The sequence below is a fragment of the Moschus berezovskii genome, chromosome 9, assembly GCF_049115385.1.
Source record: "Moschus berezovskii isolate FMDL1 chromosome 9, NW_MosBer_1.0, whole genome shotgun sequence".
Classification (NCBI taxonomy): Eukaryota; Metazoa; Chordata; class Mammalia; order Artiodactyla; family Moschidae; genus Moschus; species Moschus berezovskii.
The window spans coordinates 94,172,884-94,191,013 of record NC_142468.1 but is presented as its reverse complement, the minus strand read 5'-3'; the positions used below and the strand labels follow the sequence as shown (position 1 = coordinate 94,191,013).

Sequence of the window (18,130 nt, the reverse complement as noted above, 5' to 3'; positions counted from 1 at the left end):
TGTTAGCTGTTTTACTTGGAGTGTTAATAGTACCTTCAATATTATGAGGGTGAAGTTAGATAATACATGTAAAGTGTCTGCTTATGAAGTGTAATATTCATTTCCTTATGCCTAATTTCGTTTAGCTGAATTTTACTCTAAAAGTTAGAAATGGATAAAGCTGGATACTTTTTTGTGTATCTCCCCTGCTGTAGCTCTAACCTTAGATAGACCATTGCTGCATAGTGAGGATTTTCTAATACATATGTAATCATTTAAAATCATATTTTTTCAGCCAAGAAGCCTCAGCAGAAGTGCGGGAGGGTACACTTTGTACTTTCAGGGCTCCTAGGCTTACTTATGTGGCTTTTTGGCATGTCCTTTAGCAGTGAAAATTTAAATTTGGCTATTATATTTTTTAAATGACTAAAATATTAGAAAGATTGTATTTATAAAATGAGAGGCCAAAGTAATTGAATTTCATTTCTGTACTTCAGATTATAATGTGTACGAACTGACCTTTGTGAGTAGAACTATATATGTTTTTTGAAAATAGAAGGAAAATCTTAAAACTGCTTTGCCTTTGCCAAAATTATTTCTAAGAGGCTATCTTTGCCAAAAACTTGAAACTAACTTAAATTGAGGTATAATGGACATATGACATTGTATTAGTTTCAGGTATATAACATAATGATTCAGTATTTATATATACTGTGAAATGATTCCATCCATCACTATACAGAGTTACAAAACATTTCTGGATGTGATGAGAACTTTCACAAGTTTATTTCTTGGCCACTTTGAAATATATACTGCATTATTGACTACAGTTACCAGCAAAAAATTAAAAGAAAAAGGTTTTTTTTAAAGATGTATTTTTATTTATTATAGTGGACATCAATTTATCTATCAATATTGGAAAATGTATCAATTCTGGAAATTGATACATATTATATTAAGTGGCTCAGAGGTTAAAGCATCTGCAGGAGACCCGGGTTTGATCCCTTGGTTGGGAAAATCCCTGGAGAAGGAAATGGCAACCCACTCCAGTACTCTTGCCTGGAGAATCCCACGGATGGAGGAGCCTGGTAGGCTACAGTCCATGGGGTTGCAAAGAGTCAGACATGACTGAGCGACTTCACTTCACTTCATACTAAGATTTAACTAAGACAATAAACTATTCTTATATTTACTATGAAATACTTTGCTTTCTTTAAAAGTTACATTGTATGTTCTTTTGGCATTTAAAATATTATTTGTGAAAGCTGATTCTGTGTGTATTAGTATTAGTACAAAGACATGCAATGTTACTAATACTTCTAATGATCAATCAACTGAGCCTGTATTATCTCTACTTTGATAATTTCTAGATTCTTGTTTTCTAATCTAATTTCTCTTTCTGAGGAGCATAGAGCTTCCGTGTAATAAACTCTTTTATACTGGGATATGACATGTATGCGTAAAAGTGCACAGAACAAAAACAGAGTTCAGTGAATTATCACAAAGTGAAAACACTTGTGAAACTATCTTCTATGTTAAGAGAGTATGACCAACATGCTAGAAGGTCCCCCTTGCATAAACTTTTAAAATTTCCCTTTTTATCAAGAAACAAAAAAGATAGTTCATTTGCATTTTGAGACAATCACTGAGCGAGCAGATTTGTTACAGAGAATAATTGTGTTACAGTATGTCAGTGTCAGTGCCAAAATTTAGTGTTTTTCCTCCCTCTGTACCATTTACCACCTGCTCTTTTTTGGTGAGTTTAAGATAAAAGGATGTTATAAAATTAGAACATTGTAGTATTGCACAATAGAAACTAACAAAATAACTGGAAATGGACTAAGTAGTAGATTCAGAACTTTTATGATCACCATAAGTAGTATGCAGATATATCAAAGTGAAACAGGAATTGGAGATTATTTAAACAGAAGTAGAGCATGTGAAAGGCAGAAGGTGACCAAGTTCAGATTTTGAATTAGAGTAAGATGTCAAAAACATTATTTCTAATGAAGACAGAAAATGTAGAATACAGAGTGCAATATATTTTCACTTCCTTTGAGAGTATCTTTTAAAGGAAATAAATATCAGTGGACTTAGCTAATTGTCAAGAAATACCTTGTTGCTGAACAACAACAACAAAAAAATTCTTGTTTTTTTTTTTTTTTTGCATTACTTTGTCTTTTTTTTTTTGGCTCTTTTTATTTTTAATTTATTTATTTTAATTGGAGACTAATTACTTTATAATATTGCATTGGTTTTGCCATACATTGACATGAATCCACCCCGGGTGTACATGTGTTCCCCATCTTGAACCCTCCTCCCACCTCCCTCCCCATATCATCCCTCTGGGTAATCCCAGTGTACCAGCCCCGAGCATCCTGTATCATGCATCGAACCTGGACTGGCGATTCGTTTCACATATGATAATTTAAGGAATTCTCTAACATTCTTCTTCATCAAGCCAGCTGAGCACAAATGAGAATATCAAATTTAAATCTTCTTTTGACTGTTATTTTTTCTTTTTTATAGATTTCTATATTAGAGAACACAATGCCATTTTAAGACCTTTAAATAAAAAAACTTAATTGAGGAATAAATTTGTTATAGTTGTCTGTTATAGCTGTGGCAGTTTATTCAGTTCAATGTCTCAGTCATGTCTGACTCTTTGCAACCCCGTGAATCACAGCACACTAGGCCTCCCTGTCCATCACCAACTCCCAGAGTTCACTCAAACTCATGTCCATCGAGTCGGTGATGCCATCCAGCCATCTCATCCTCTGTCATCCCCTTCTCCTTCTGCCCCCAATCCCTCCCAGCATCAGAGTCTTTTCCAGTGAGTCAACTCTTCGCATGAGGTGGCCAAAGTATTGGAGTTTCAGCTTTAGCATCTGTCCTTCCAATGAACACCCAGGACTGATCTCCTTTAGAATGGACTGGTTGGATCTCCTTGCAGTCCAAGGGACTTTCAAGAGTCTTCTCCAGCACCACAGTTCAAAAGCATCAATTCTTCGGCGCTCAGCTTTCTTCACAATCCAACTCTCACATCCATACATGACCACTGGAAAAACCATAGCCTTGACCTTGGTTGGCAAAGTAATGTCTCTGCTTTTGAATATGCTATCTAGGTTGGTCATAACTTTCCTTCCAAGGAGTAAGCGTCTATTAATTTCATGGCTGCAATCAGCATCTTCAGTGATTTTGGAGCCCAAAAAAATAAAGTCTGACACTGTTTCCAATGTTTCCCCATCTATTTCCCTAGGAAACCATAAAATATTCTTGGTAGAGTCATGTAAACAGTCAATTTGAATGAGGTACCATGTTGGCCTTGCTAGGAGGTAAAATTAGAAATGGTAATGATTTTTCTGGTCAACAGTGAGGTATGGAAGAACAACTATTCCAGTGGTGTCATCCATCTTGCCTCTGATTTTCTCCTTCTGAATAAGAAAGAGCCTGGACTAGAGAGTACAGTGGAGATCATAACTTGACCATGAGTTGTACAGTATGTTGCTGTGAGTGCAGTAATGCTTATTTGTTTCTTTTGGATTTACATAAAAATATAGCCAAAGAGGAATTTTAATCCATCTGAAAAGACTAGGGAGAGACAGGAAATTAAGCTGTGGCATTGGCATAAGAGGCAAGAATGAGAATTTAAAGTGTCATTCAGTGTCTTCATCTACAGGGAGAAAATCTGAAGCCATTCATATAGTGTCTGTAGGTAGAGAGCATTAATGGTTCCCACATAACCTGTTCCTCTTCATCATCCTACACTATGGGCTGCATAACTCTAATGTACTCCCATTTGTTTTTGCAAGTGGGAGAATTCCAGTGACAATCCATTTCCAGAAATAACCAGGTACTAAAACTAATTTTGGAGCAGGAGATGGCAACCCACTTCAATATTCTTGCCTGGAGAATCCCATGGATGGAGGAGCCTGGTGGGCTACAGTCCACAGGTCGCAGAGTCGGACACGACTGAGCAACTTCACTTTCATTTTCAAAACTAATTTAGATAACACCTAAATAGGGTTGGACATGACATGGCAACTAAACAACAACAACAAACAGGATCTAGGATTTCTCCTACATTGGCAGCTGGGTTCTTTACCACTAGTGCCACCTGGTAAGCCCTGGGTCTAGGATTTCTATGCAGTAGGCTATCCACAATTCTACCCAGTACTTAAGACAATTAAATGCATTTTTCTTAACAACAAAACCCTGACCATTACTAATAAATTCATTCTGTGTTAGGCTCTATGGTGTGGTGATTAAGAGTAAGGGTTTTAGATTGAATATCAATTCAATAGTGGAAACAGGACTTCTGAAAATGTGTCTTTTCCATAAAAGCAACAGAAACACTTGCAAAAATTGTTGGAATAACTTTGTTGGAGCTCACGAAATTCATCAAAGGCCTGCAGTAATTTGGAAAGTGTACGTACAAGAAAAAGACTGAATATTGTTAATGTCAGTGCATTTTATAGTGTTTAAGCTTGCACTACTCACCACCCTCCCTCTTGAGCTCTACAGTGGCCTTGAAAACCTATAGCCTAGATGTGCAATGAAAATCAGAAGTGGGACAACCACTGGAGGAAGTAGAAGGGGACTGGCACTCCTTCAGAGCTCCATTCCCAGAGAATTTTCGTTATTTAACCTATTTGGTAGTTTCATGGAAGACCCCACTTACAAGGCCATCTTTTAACCTGACTTGGCGCTTTCCCAGTATGAATAACCTTGGATCTAGGGGTTTTGTCCAAAACAGTCAGAAGCAGTTGTTGAACACTGCAACTCTGATGCAATAGATAACAGCTGGGGCAAAAACTAATCAAACATTTAAAAGAAACACCTGGGAAATGAGGTTTCCATAATGGCTATGAAAAGTTTTTGTGTATTCATGGGAATTTAGGTGGCTAAGCAGATGCATAGGACTGTGTATGTGCCTAGGGCTATGCTCAGTAAAGACCTGAAGAGATCCTGATTTCTTATCTCAGGATAACATTCAGGTTTTGTGTGAGCAGGGTAAGGCAGAGTTCTAAACTGCCTAGCTGAATGTTGTAGGTACACTTCAATGTAAGCACTCAATGACCCTTGACAAAGACTGGAAGAATTACTGGTTTCAGGAATGTAAAGATATATGCCTCCAATCAGTAGCTGTTTATTAAGCTAAGTGAGCAGAGGTTTCCATGGTCACCTGTGACAAAGAATACAAACTTTCAGAATTAGTTCAGGAATGTCCTAAACAAATAGCAACTATAAGAATCAGCAGCAATAGTAAATCCTGGGGAGAGAGAGAAAATCTGATTTTCAGAGTTACCATGTTATATTATTTCAAATGTCCGGTGTTCTGTATAAGATTTTGAGACATACAAAGAAATATGAAAATATGACCCATACATGGGGAAAGAAGGAATCTGTAAAAACCTATCTCTGAAAAAATCCAGGCATTGATATTGCTAGACAGAATCTTTAAACTATTTTAAATATGTTTAAAGACATAAAGGCAACCATATCTGAAGAGTAAAGGGAGAGTATGAGAACAGTGTCCCACTAGGTGGAGAATATAAAATTTTAGATACACACACATCAGTTTTGAAGTGGGAAAAAGTGTATAGTAACTGAAATGAGAAATTCAGAAGAAGGGCTCAATAGCAGATTTGACTAAGCAGAAGCCAGAATCAGTAAACATGAAGACAGATCAGTTGAGTTGAAGAACAGGGAGAATAAAGAATGAAGAAAATAAGCAGAACTTCTCGACCTATGGGACACCATGAGGCATATAAACTTTTGAGAGTCCAGAAGGAAGGGAGGGAAAGGGACAGAAAGAATATTTCAGGAAATAATGGCCCCAGTCTCCTCAAATTTGATGAGAAAATTGATCTATGCATCTCAGAAGCTCAACAGATTATAAGATGGGTGAATTCAGAGATTCAAACTTAGATGTATCATAATTAAACTATGTAGAGGTAAAGAGAGACTGTTGAAAGCAGCACATCATGTACAAAGTGGTCTTTCCACTAGTGGTGAAGAACTGGCATGCCAGTGCAGTTCAGTTCAGTCGCTCAGTCGTGTTCGACTCTTTGCGACCCCATGAATCGCAGCCCACCAGGCCTCCCTGTCCATCACCAACTCCCAGACTTCACCCAAACTCATGTCCATCGAGTCGGTGATGCCATCCAGCCATCTCATCCTCTGTCATCCCCTTCTCCTCCTGCCCCCAATCCCTCCCAGAATCAGGGTATTTTACAGTGAGTCAACTCTTCCCATGAGGTGGCCAAGGTATTGGAGTTTCAGCTTTAGCATCAGTCCTTCCAGTGAACACCCAGGACTGATCTCCTTCGGGGTCCCCACACCCACTCCAGTATTCTTGTCTGGAGAATCCCATGGACAGAGGAGCCTGGCGGACTATGGTCCATAGAGTCTCAAAAGAGTCGGACATGATTGAAACAACTTAGCACACACACATGCACAAGGTATTCTCAGTATGATTGACAGTTGATTCATCATTGGACACCATTGAGACTAGAGAACAATGGCATGGCATATCCAAAGTGCTGGAAGAAAAGAAGTCTGTCAATCAAGAATTATATATTCACTAAAACTATCCTTTAGGACTTCCCTGGTGGTCCAGTTGATAAGAATCTGCCTGCCGATGTAAGGGACATGGGTTTGATACCTGGTTGGGGAAGATCACACATGCCGCAGAGCAGCTGACCCCATGTGTCACAACTGTTGAGCCCACATGCCTAGAGCCTGTGTTCCACAACAAGAGAAAGCCTCTGTGCAGCCGTGAAGACTAGTGCAGCCAAAAAAAGAAAAAAAATCCCCAAACACACATATACACAGACACTCACAAGAAGAACTATCCTTCAATGATGGTGGAATTAAGACATTTCCAGGTAAACAAATCCTGAATGACTGCCACTAGCTGTCCCACAGGAAATATTAAAGGGAGTTCTGGCTGAAATGAAAGGACACTAGACAGTAATTTGAAAGCATATGATGTAATAAAGAGTACCATTAAAGGCAGTATAAATGTATCTTTTACATTTTGTAACTTAAAAAAATTAATTTTGTAACCTTTTTTTCCTCCAATCTAATTTAAAAGACAACTATAAAAAACAATAATTACATATCTCTGTTGGAGGGCATGACATTTTAAAAGCTGTAATTTGCATGACAATAACAGCATAAAGGAAGATGATGGGAATGAAGTTATATGGAGGAAAGTTTTTATATACTATTGAAATTATGTCGTTTTTAATCCAGGCTAGATTGTTATAAATCAAGATGCTAATTTTAATTCCCTGTTAAGAAAATAGCTAAAAAATAATATAGTAAAATAAATGACCAAAATGTTTAAACAATATACTAGATGACATGTATTTAGTACAAAAGATTGTATTGAAAGAATAGAGGAACAAAAATAATATGTCTCTAAACATACGTGGAGACTAAATAACACAGTTCTTAATAACCAGTGAGACAAAGGAAATCACACAGGAAATTAGAAAATAGTTTGAAATTAATGCAAGAAAATATACACCCAAATCTTATGGGATACAGGTAAAACAGTGTTTAGAGGAAAATTTATAGCTTCAAATACTTCTATTAAAAAAGAAAGAATATCTCAAATCAATAACCTAATGCCTCACCTTATGATTCTAGGGGAAAAGGGCAAACTAAACCTAAAGGAAGAAATAGGAAGGACATTATAAAGAGGAGATCTGAAATAAATAAAGTAGAAGAAAACAAAAGCAAAAACTACTTCTTTAAAAATGTAAACAAAATTGACAAACTTCGAGGTAGACAGACCAAGAAAAGGAGAAAGGAGACTCAAATTAGTAATTTGGGGAAATAAAGGAGGGTGTTGCTACTGAACTGATGGAAATGAAAAGGATTATAATACTATGAACAGTTCTATGGCAGCAAATTAAAATCTAGTGGAAATGGAAAAATTCCTGAAAAGATGCTAACAGCCTATACTGACTTCAGAAGAAATAGAAAGTCTGAAAAGGCCTGTCACAGGAAAAGAGATTGGATTAGTTATGAAAAAAAATCTTCCCACAGAGCAAAGCCAAGAACAGTGGATTCATTGATAAATTTTACCCAGTACTTAATGAAATAAAAAGTTAGCACCAATTCTTTATAAACTCTTCCCAAAAAATAGAAGATAGGGGAATACTATTGTTCTCATTTGGTGAAGACAGTATTACCAGGATACCAGATAAGATATCACAGAAATGAAAACCACAAACCAATATCCCTCAACAAAAATTGTCAACAGAATCTTTATAAGCTGAGTTCAGTAATATGTAAACAATATTTTATACCATTATCTACTGAAATTTACTCAGAAATGCAAGATTGATTCAGCTTAGAAAAATCAAGTCAGTGTAATACACCATATTGATAGAATAAAGGACAAAAATCACATCATCACCTCAACATACACAGAAAAGGCCTCACAGAAGTGAATACCTTTTCATGTTTTTCATTATAAAAATGCTGAACAAATTAGAAATAGAAGACTTCCTCAGTCTGATAAGGGGACCTGTGAAAAATCCATATTTAATGGTGAATAACTGAATACTTTTCCCTTAAGATCAGAAATAAGACAGGATATCTTCTTTCACATCTTCTATATAACATTGCCTTGGAGATACTGGTAAGAGTAAACAGGCAAGGAAAAGAAATAAAAGACATCCAAATCGGAAAGGAAGAAACCATTTTGTTTATAGATGGCATATTGTGTATAAAATTTCCTAAGGAATATACAAAAAAATCTGCTGGAGATAATAAATGAGCTCATCAAGTTGCAGGACTCCAAATCAATATGCAAAATCGGTTATATTTCTATACACTAAAAATGAAAAACCCGAAAACAAAATTAAGTTGGTGCTCCAATTACAAGGGCACCAACAAATATAAAATTCTTATTAATCAATTTAACAAAAGAATTGCAAGACTTGTTCACCAAAACTGCAAAATATTGTTAGTATTCCCATACCACAGTTAATGGGAAAATATTGTGTTCATGCATTGAAAAGGTTAATGTAGTTAGCTGGCAATAATGAATCTACATATTCAGCACAGTCCTGTCAAAATCCCAGCTATTGACAAGGCTGATCCCAAAATTGATATGTAGAGGAATCTAGAAATGCATGAAGGGCAAAAGTTGGAGGATTCACATTTCTCAGTTTGGATTAGGCATTGGTTTCTTAGGTATGACACCTAACGCATAAGCAACCAAATACAAAAAGGGATAAATTAGACTTCACTCAAATAGAAAGCTTTTGTGCCTCAGAGGAAAACTATTAAGAACTGATACCTCATAGAATGATAGAAAATATTTATAAAACGTATCTGATAAAGAACTGGTGTCTAGAATGTAAGCATTTCTTGCAGTTCAATAGTAAAAAATACTAATAAACTGATTTTAAAAAGGGCAAAGTATCTGAAAAGGCATTTCTCTAAAGAAGATATGCAAATAGTCAATAAAACACATGAAAAGATGCTCAATATAATATCTCATCAGGGAAATGCATATTGAAACCACAGTGAGATACCACTTCACAGATACAGTAAATTAGACAGGAAATAATGTTGGTAAGGATGTGGGGAAATTGGAAGCCTCATATGCTGCTGGTGAAAATGTAAAATGATGTAGTCACTTTGTAAAACACCCTGCTAGTTATATTTTACCTAGTAATGCCTCTCTTAGGTAGATACCTAAAAGAATTGAAAACAGGTGTTCAAACAAAACTTGTACCTGATGTTCTTAGCAACATACTAATAGTAGCCAAACGATATTGATAGAAACAACTCAAATATTCATCAGCAATTGAATGGATAAACAAACTGCTATATCCATACAATGGAGTACTATTCTGTCATGTAAATGAAGTACTGGTACATGCTACAGCGGGATGAAGCTTGAAAACATTTTGTTAAGTGAAAGAGTAAGGCACCAAAGGTCACATACTGTATGATTCCATTTATATCAATTTTCTAGAATAGGCAAATCTTTGTATAGAGTATAGATTAGTGTTTGCCTAGGGCTGGAGTGGGAAGACTGGGAAATGAGAAGGGAAGTGATAGTTTAAAGATAAATGGTTTCTCTTGGATATGATGAAGGTATTCTAAAATTGATTGTGATGATGGTTAAGCAGCTTTGGGAATTTTACTAAAAACCTCTGAATTGTACACTTTAGATAAGTGAATTGTGTGCTATGTGAATTATATTTCTATGAAGCTATTATATACAGATGCACACAGAATGAATGTCTATAGTGGCTTTATTTATAATAACCCCCAAATGGAAATATCTAAACATCCATCAGTGAAAGAAACGATAACCAAGTTGTGATATATTCCTACCTTGTTACATTATTTAGCAATTAAAATACTAAACTACTGATATGATAAATGAGTCACAAAAATATTTATCAGAAAGCCAGACATGAAAGAATATGTACTGTATTATTTCATTCAGTTTAAGAACAGGTTAAATAATACATAGATCATTACTTGGTTGACTCTGGGAGGGGTAGGGATGGTATTTACCAGAAGGGAATACAAGAACTAGTTGAGGTGATGAAAATGTTCTATATCTTGATTGAGGATTACATGATATAACCATCTGTTTAAGCTTCAGTTCAGTTCAGTCGTGTCCGACTCTCCGCGACCCCATGAATCACAGCACGCCAGGCCAAACTGTATACTTGAGATTAGTGAATTTTACTGTATGTGAAATTTATCTTTAAAAAATGGCCATTAAAAATATACTTTTAAAAAAGGCCTAGGAACTGGCATTATAGGAACTGTTAGAGAATCAGAGACATGGTTTCAGATTTGAATGCTACAAGGAAACTGGAATTAAGCCTCTGTTATATGGTATAAGGAGCTTCAAAGAGCTTGAACTTTTCTGTCACTGAAAAGATAATTGAAAAATTATATTTATTGGCCCTGCCTACGAGGAACAAGCACCCCACTCCAGTACTTTTGCCTGGAAAATCCCATGGACAGAGAGCCTGGTAGGCTGCAGTCCATGGGGTCGCTAAGAGTCAGATACGACTGAGCGACTTCACTTTCACTTTTCACTTGCATGCATTGGAGAAGGAAATGGCAACCCACTCCAGTGTTCTTGCCTTGAGAATCCCAGGGACGGGGGAGCCTGGTGGGCTGACATCTATGGGGTTGCGCAGAGTCGGATACGACTGAAGCGACTTAGCAGCAGCAGCAGCAGGAGGAGCAAGAATAATCTTATCAATATGTGTAAGGCCTTGAATAAAGTTTGAAAACAAAGGTTGCCTAAGAAAATTAGTGTTCTGTATCTTCACCATGCATGGGTTATAGCTGTTAACCTTGCGTGGGAATTTATGCAGTTTGATGCATAATCTCAGACTGAGAAATTATCCAGACTAGACTAGAAACTAGCACAGTTCAGTTCAGTTCAGTTGCCCAATCATGGCTGACTCTTTGCGACCCCATGAATCGCAGCACGCCAGGCCTCCCTGTCTATCACAAACTCCCGGAGTTCACCCAAACTCATGTCCATCAAGTTGGTGATGCCATCCAGCCATCTCATCCTCTGTTGTCCCTTTCTCCTCCTGCCCCCAATCCCTCCCAGCATCAGGGTCTTTTCCAAAGAGTCAACTCTTCACATGAGGTGGCCACAGTATTGGAGTTTCAGCCTCAGCATCAGTGCTTCCAATGAACACCCAGGACTGAGCTCCTTTAGAATGGACTGGTTGGATCTCCTTGCAGTACAAGGGACTCACAAGAGTCTTCTCCAGCACCACAGTTCAAAAACATCAATTCTTCGGCACTCAGCTTTCTTCACAGTCCAACTCTCACATCCATACATGACCACTGGAAAAACCATAGCCTTCACTGGACAGACCTTTGTTGGCAAAGTAATATCTCTGCTTTTTAATATGCTGTCTAGTTTGGTCATAACTTTCCTTCCAAGAAGTAAGCGTCTTTTAATTTCATGGCTGCAATCAGCATCCGCAGTGATTTGGGAGCCCATAAAAATAAAGTCTGACGCTGTTTCCACTGTTTCCCCACTATTTCCCATAAAGTGATGGGACCAGGTGCCATGATCTTAGTTTTCTGAATGTTGAGCTTTAAGCCAACTTTTTCACTCCCCTCTTTCACTTTCATCAAGAAACTAGCACAAGCAAACATTAAATAAACCTTTTAAGGGTCTGAGACTCCACTGCAACATGTACTTATAAAACCATCCTAGGAAACCAAACTATCTTGACAGGGAGCTGATGAACACAACAAAGAGAGGAATATCACTTTAAGGTTTGGAAATTGTATTGGAGTGTGTAAACAATCTTTAAAATTGGTAAAGAGTTACAAGAAGGCATAGAAAGCAAAATGAAAGAATTTTCATTCATACCTGAATTGTAGTTATGCCGGTAAGACACAAACGATCACAGATAGAAAATTACCCATTATCCAGTTGAAATTGTGCTTAGTCAGGCTTCCTTGGTGACTCAGATGGTAAAGAATCCACCTACAATGCAAGAGACCTGGGTTCGATCCCTGAGTTGGGAAGATCCCCTGGAGGAGGGTATGGCAACCCACTGTAGTATTCTTGCCTGAAGAATCCCCATGGACAGAGGAGCCTGGTGGGCTACAGGGGGTTGCAAAGAGTTGGATACTACTGAGAGACTAATATGAATACAATGGCTGTATTAATTTTTAGTGAGTTTTAACTTAAGATTACCTAATAATTTAGTATATTTAATATTCTGAACTTTTATACAAAACACTTTAATACCATAATTTTCATAAGTTATTTCTGACTGCTGTATATCATTAGTTATTGAAGGGCCTGAAAGTCTGGTGATAACTTTAGAAAATTACAATTTGGATAGAGTATGAGTAGAACTCACCAGGTGTTGTTTTCCTCAAATGGTCCCCCTCCATTGATAGACTCCCAACTCTACCCGACCATGTTACTAGCCAAATATAGGCTCTTCTGAGCCTAAGCATTCCTTCTCCAAGCACTCAATCAAGGTGGGAGATTATTGAGAACAGAATATTTTTATTGTATCTTTTGACTAAGAAATGGTGGTAACTTGGTAAAACTTGTCTCTTTTGAAACATTGAACAATTGCAACTATGGATTCTCCATACTAGATAAATGAGATAATGTTTTATTAGCTCATTTTTAAATTAACTGTATGAATTCTTAAAATATTATACAAAACCTGATTATATCTATATCAGATATACAAATACATATACCTGTGTCTATTATAATTTATTTTTATGGCATCGTAAGTTTCTATGTCCTTAGCTGAAAAGTTGTTGCCTATTCTCTGGGTGTGGGTATCCAGTTTAAGGAATTATAGTTTGATTAAACCATGCTTTGCAAACCTCTTCAAATTACTCTGCCTCTGTTTAACTTTTAAAATGATTCTTCCTCAAGAACTATTCATAGATAGTATCTTATTCCTAATTATACAGTATGTGCATACTAGTGGAACTTTAGTACATAATTATGTGTTGCTTAATTTGCCTCCATCTGTTTTTAAACTATTCACTTTTGTGTTTTAAAGGCAAAGTTACTTACAGTTTGAACTTAATGTCCTAACTCTAGAGATGTTCACCATATAAATGATTCTCAACACCTTCCAAGCCTGGAAAACCCGAATTGTCTTTAAATCCATTTATCCCTAATATTTATGGTACAATCTTTCTTCTCTCTTTACTGCTCGAGTGACCCACTGTTTCAGTAACAATAATCTGGGGCTTTGGTCCTTGCTTGAATGTGCTCTCTTCCCTTTCTTCCCAATAGTTAATTTTGACAAATTCTCCAGCTTTGTTTCCAGATTTATAAATACAGAAGTGCTACTGGGTTTTTCCTGTTCTGTGGTGCTTTTCTTTCTACTTTTTCAACATTGACACACTTGGATTTCCTACAAGTGTGGTTAATTGCGATATTTGTGAAAGTTTAACTTTTGGTAAATTGTTTTGGGTTTATTTCTCTTTGGGATTCCATCAATGTTTCTTACATTGTTGCCAACTATATTCTAATTGTATTTCAGACCTGATAAAAATGAGTCCATTAAAAAAATGGCACCATACAAATTGTTTTTGTAATTTCCCTTGTATTTTAAATTAGAGATTTTTATTATGGTGTTAACGCAACAACATGTTGAGTACTGAAAAAGAATACTTTGAATACCTAAACAGGACCTTTATTTTTTTCTTTTTGTGTAATTTCTTCAAATTAATTGGAAAAATTATTCACATTTAACCACAATTACTTGATACAATTTTATGTACTCTTAAAATAGTTGGCAGCATTGTCCTTGATTCTCTGTTGGTGTGGGCTTATATAATGTCTTTTTCTTTTCTCCATTTTTTTGTTTTTCTTTTGCTTCCTAAGGACATGATGTTACAGCGCCATGTGCAGTTTTGAAAAGTATGGATAGTATTAGCTTTCTCCAACACCCAGTCCACCAGAGGAGCTTAGAGATTCTGCAGAGGTGCAAGGAAGAGAAGTACAGTAAGGCTGCAAATCCTGATTAATAAACTCTGTGTTATCACATCGATTTGGAGATGGAAACCAGGAGCATTCTACACCTGGGTGGAACCTAAATGGAATAGACAATGTGACCTTTATCATCCTTTGACCAGAGAGTCTCGGGATACCACCATTGAGACTTTCATTCTTTTTCTTGATATAAAGAAAGAATTGATATATATATATAAAGATAATATACATGTTCTTTTAATTTGGATGCCTATTTGTCTATGATCCTTGAGTTGTTATTTATACTTGGTTACAAACTTTTAATTGATTTCCATTTTTGTCTTTAAAGTATCCAAGTGATGAGTAAAAATGAGTGTTGATTTTTTTCTGAACTTCATTGAAATCTAGTTGAGGTAGAATAAATTGCAGGCCAAAGCATACAGTTTTGACATATATGTGAACTCATCACAATCAAAATAATTAACATATCTAACAGTGCCAATAATTTCCTCTATCTCTTTCAAATTCCTGCTGATTTTTATGCTTATTTATACTTGAACTTCAACATCAGCAATGTTGCTTTCTTGTATCATTGGCAAATCCACTTGGTTTGACTATAATTCTCCTATCAGACTTTGCCATGTCTGGTTTGGAGCAAAACCACCAGTTAATGTTTTGGCTTAAGGAAGAATGATAGAATCATAATGGGTGGTGTTTTTTTTTTAAATATAAAATTGGTGTGAAAAGATGCCCTTGGTCTCCATTGTCTCCTTTTCTATTTGTTCTGCTCATTCTGCATGAAAATGGATTCTTTTGGTTGTGGAATTACTGTTGTTTGGCTGTTGCTATTGCTGTAGTGAGAATAAAGGGATCCTTAAGAATACTAAGACTACTTAAGAATACTAACTCAGCAGTTTGCATATAATATAATGGACCTAAAATTAGTCTTGTATTGTGAGCTTTTTACTGATCACAGATTTACTTTGCTAACTTCACAATTCTGTGATTGAAATTCCATGAAATATTAGTGTTTAATTATCAGTAAAAGGTAGAATAATAATAGATAATAATTATAATAATAATAGATAATAATAAGTAGAATTCCTAGAGGCAAATGTTGTGGATTCTTTCTTCAGCTCTTCTTACTATGCTGTTTTGGTATAAGAAAATGTGTAATACATTTTGAAAAATATTATTAAAATATTTTTTCATTCTAGAAAAGCAAAGGTAAGTATTTAATTTAAAAAGTACATCTTTAAATGTTACTCTTAATTATTGCTCTTGTTTCTTAAAGGTATACAAGTCTTTATTCCAAATACACATCTTCCTTTTCTAAATCTTTTAATCCAGGGGATATTATTGAAAACAGTCTACAAATCTTTTGAGGGGGCACTTAAATGAGTTCTTTATAACTTTTAAGTAATTCCAAGTAGTTTATTTGCTTCGTCAATTTTCATGACTCACAGGCCTGATTGTTTCCAGGTAGGTATGTATGGGTGTAGAATAGGAAGGTACCAATTTCATCATGAGCTGTAGGAGGATATTGTACATTGTACTCTTGCAAATTTATTTCTACATTTGTGGAAGTGGACTTTTTCATTACTTTAGGTAGTTTATGCTATTTTCCATTATAGTACTACCAATAATTAAAATTTTATAATATATAAAATTATAAATTCAAGTTTGGGAGATTGTTTTTTAAAAATTAGGGGACTAACTAGTGTTCGATAATAATAATGGTGAATTGGTGAGGTAAATGAACCCTGCCACAGGTAGCAATGGTAAAACCTGGAAAAAAAATTTTGGGTAACAATTTATTAAAAACACTGGAAAAGAGATCAAAAATACTAACAAACCAAAAAGAAGTGGAAACTAGTGGGAAGTTTATTCTTTAAGTAAAGTAGTGGGTAGAAAGAAAGAAAGTGAAGTTGCTCAGTCGTGTCTGACTCTTTGCGACCCCATGGACTGTAGCCTACCAGGCTCCTCCGTCAGTGGGATTTTCCAGGCAAGAATACTAGAGTGGGTTGCCATTTCCTTCTCCAGGAGATCTTCCTGACCCAGGGATTGAACCCTGATCTCTCGCATTGTAGGCACACGCTTTACCCCCTGAGCCACCAGGGAAGTCCATGGGTAAGTAATGGGTAAGAATTGGGAACTTGTGGCTTTTTACACAAGGTACTCCCCAACTCCCATAGCTCAAGGGACAGAAAACCACAACTATACTGGTTTGAAGTGTCAGAGGACTAAGTTGAGGACTGGCGAAGAAGCTTGAAATTTAGGAGGAAAATCCTGGAATGGAGAGAGCTGCCAAAAGGCTAACACCCAAACTTAGAGCCATCCATACCTGGCTGACTGTTTTGAGTATTTGGGGGAGACTGTAGGAGCTCTGTTGAAGAGTAGTATAAACCACTTCCCTGACGGCCCAGTGGTTAAGATTCCGTGCTCTCAATGCAGAGGATATGGGTTCAATCCCTGGTCAGGAATTAAGATCCTGCATGCCACACAGTATGGCCAAAAAGACAAAAAATAAATAAGTAAATAGAATTGCAAACCAAATAGGAAATAATTTTTTGAAAAACACAAGTGAAGTTTACTGATTTTTTAAACTGAGGGCCTTTTGTTATCTCTTCATAGCTCCTCTTAGGGGATAGCTGAATTCTTACTGTCTTTAGTTAGAATCCCAGAAGTAGAGGTGAGAGAGAAAGAGGCAAATGGTAGATAAAAATGTTTGAGAAAAACTAACTTGGAGATTCAAGACAATCAGTGACCTCCAGCTAGAACCAATACAAAAGAAAACTGCTACTAGACACATTGTAGGCAAATTGCTAAATGCTAGAAATAAAAAGGAAATCTTTAAAGCAGCCCGAGGAAATTACATTAAATATAGGAGAATGCAGGCATACCTCTGAGCAGTTTCAGAGCTGATTCTAGATCACTGTAATAAAGCACATATCACAATGAAGGGAGTCACATGAATTTTTTGGTTTCCCAGTACACATGAAAATTATGCTAAACTGTAATCTACTAATTGTTCAATAGTTTCGTGTTAAAAAAAATTATATACCTTAATTAAAAATACTTTATTACTAAAAAATGGTAACTATAATCCAAGCCTTCAGGAACTAATAGTTACATCAAAGATCACTGATCACAGATCACTGTAACAAATATTATAATAATGGAAAACTTTGAAATATTACAAGCATTAAGAAAATGTGACACAGAGACACTTTGTGAGCAAATGCTGTTGGAAAAACGCTGCTGATAGAGATGCTCAACACAGGGTTGCCACAAATTTTGTAAAAAATGCAGTATCTCCTAAGCGTAATAAAGTGAAGTGCAATAAAATGAGACTTGCTTATAATGATATGATTAACACCTGTCTTCTCATTGAAAGTAATGGAGGCTGAAATTTAAAATCCAATAGAACAACACAAGACCCAGAAAACAACAGCTATAAGAGCTATGATTTATAGTTTGTGGACAGACAAGTTAATTGTCTATTAGAAGAAAAATCAAGTCTGCAGAAAAACATAATGGAATTCATTGTTATTACAATGCATCATCCACAATGTCCAATCATCAATTAAGGAAAGTATCTTTCAAAAGTGAAGCTGAAATAGAGACTTCCCTGATGGTGGTCCAGTGGCTAAGACTCTG

The 18,130-nt window shown here is 36.1% G+C and overlaps 1 protein-coding gene across 8 annotated transcripts in view; it reads left to right on the top strand.

Moving 5' to 3' along the window:
* Positions 1–18,130, top strand: part of MYO9A (myosin IXA) — a 244,476-nt gene that overhangs the window by 122,557 nt on the left and 103,789 nt on the right. For 7 of the 8 annotated variants that reach the window (XM_088839960.1, XM_088839959.1, XM_055437146.2 and 4 more), the window contains one exon: positions 14,384–14,503. The exons of the other annotated variant lie outside the window; for it this stretch is intronic. In XM_088839960.1, coding sequence (XP_088696086.1) covers positions 14,384–14,503 — 120 coding nt within the window. The remainder of the gene's footprint in view (positions 1–14,383; positions 14,504–18,130) is intronic. 8 annotated transcript variants of the gene reach the window in all.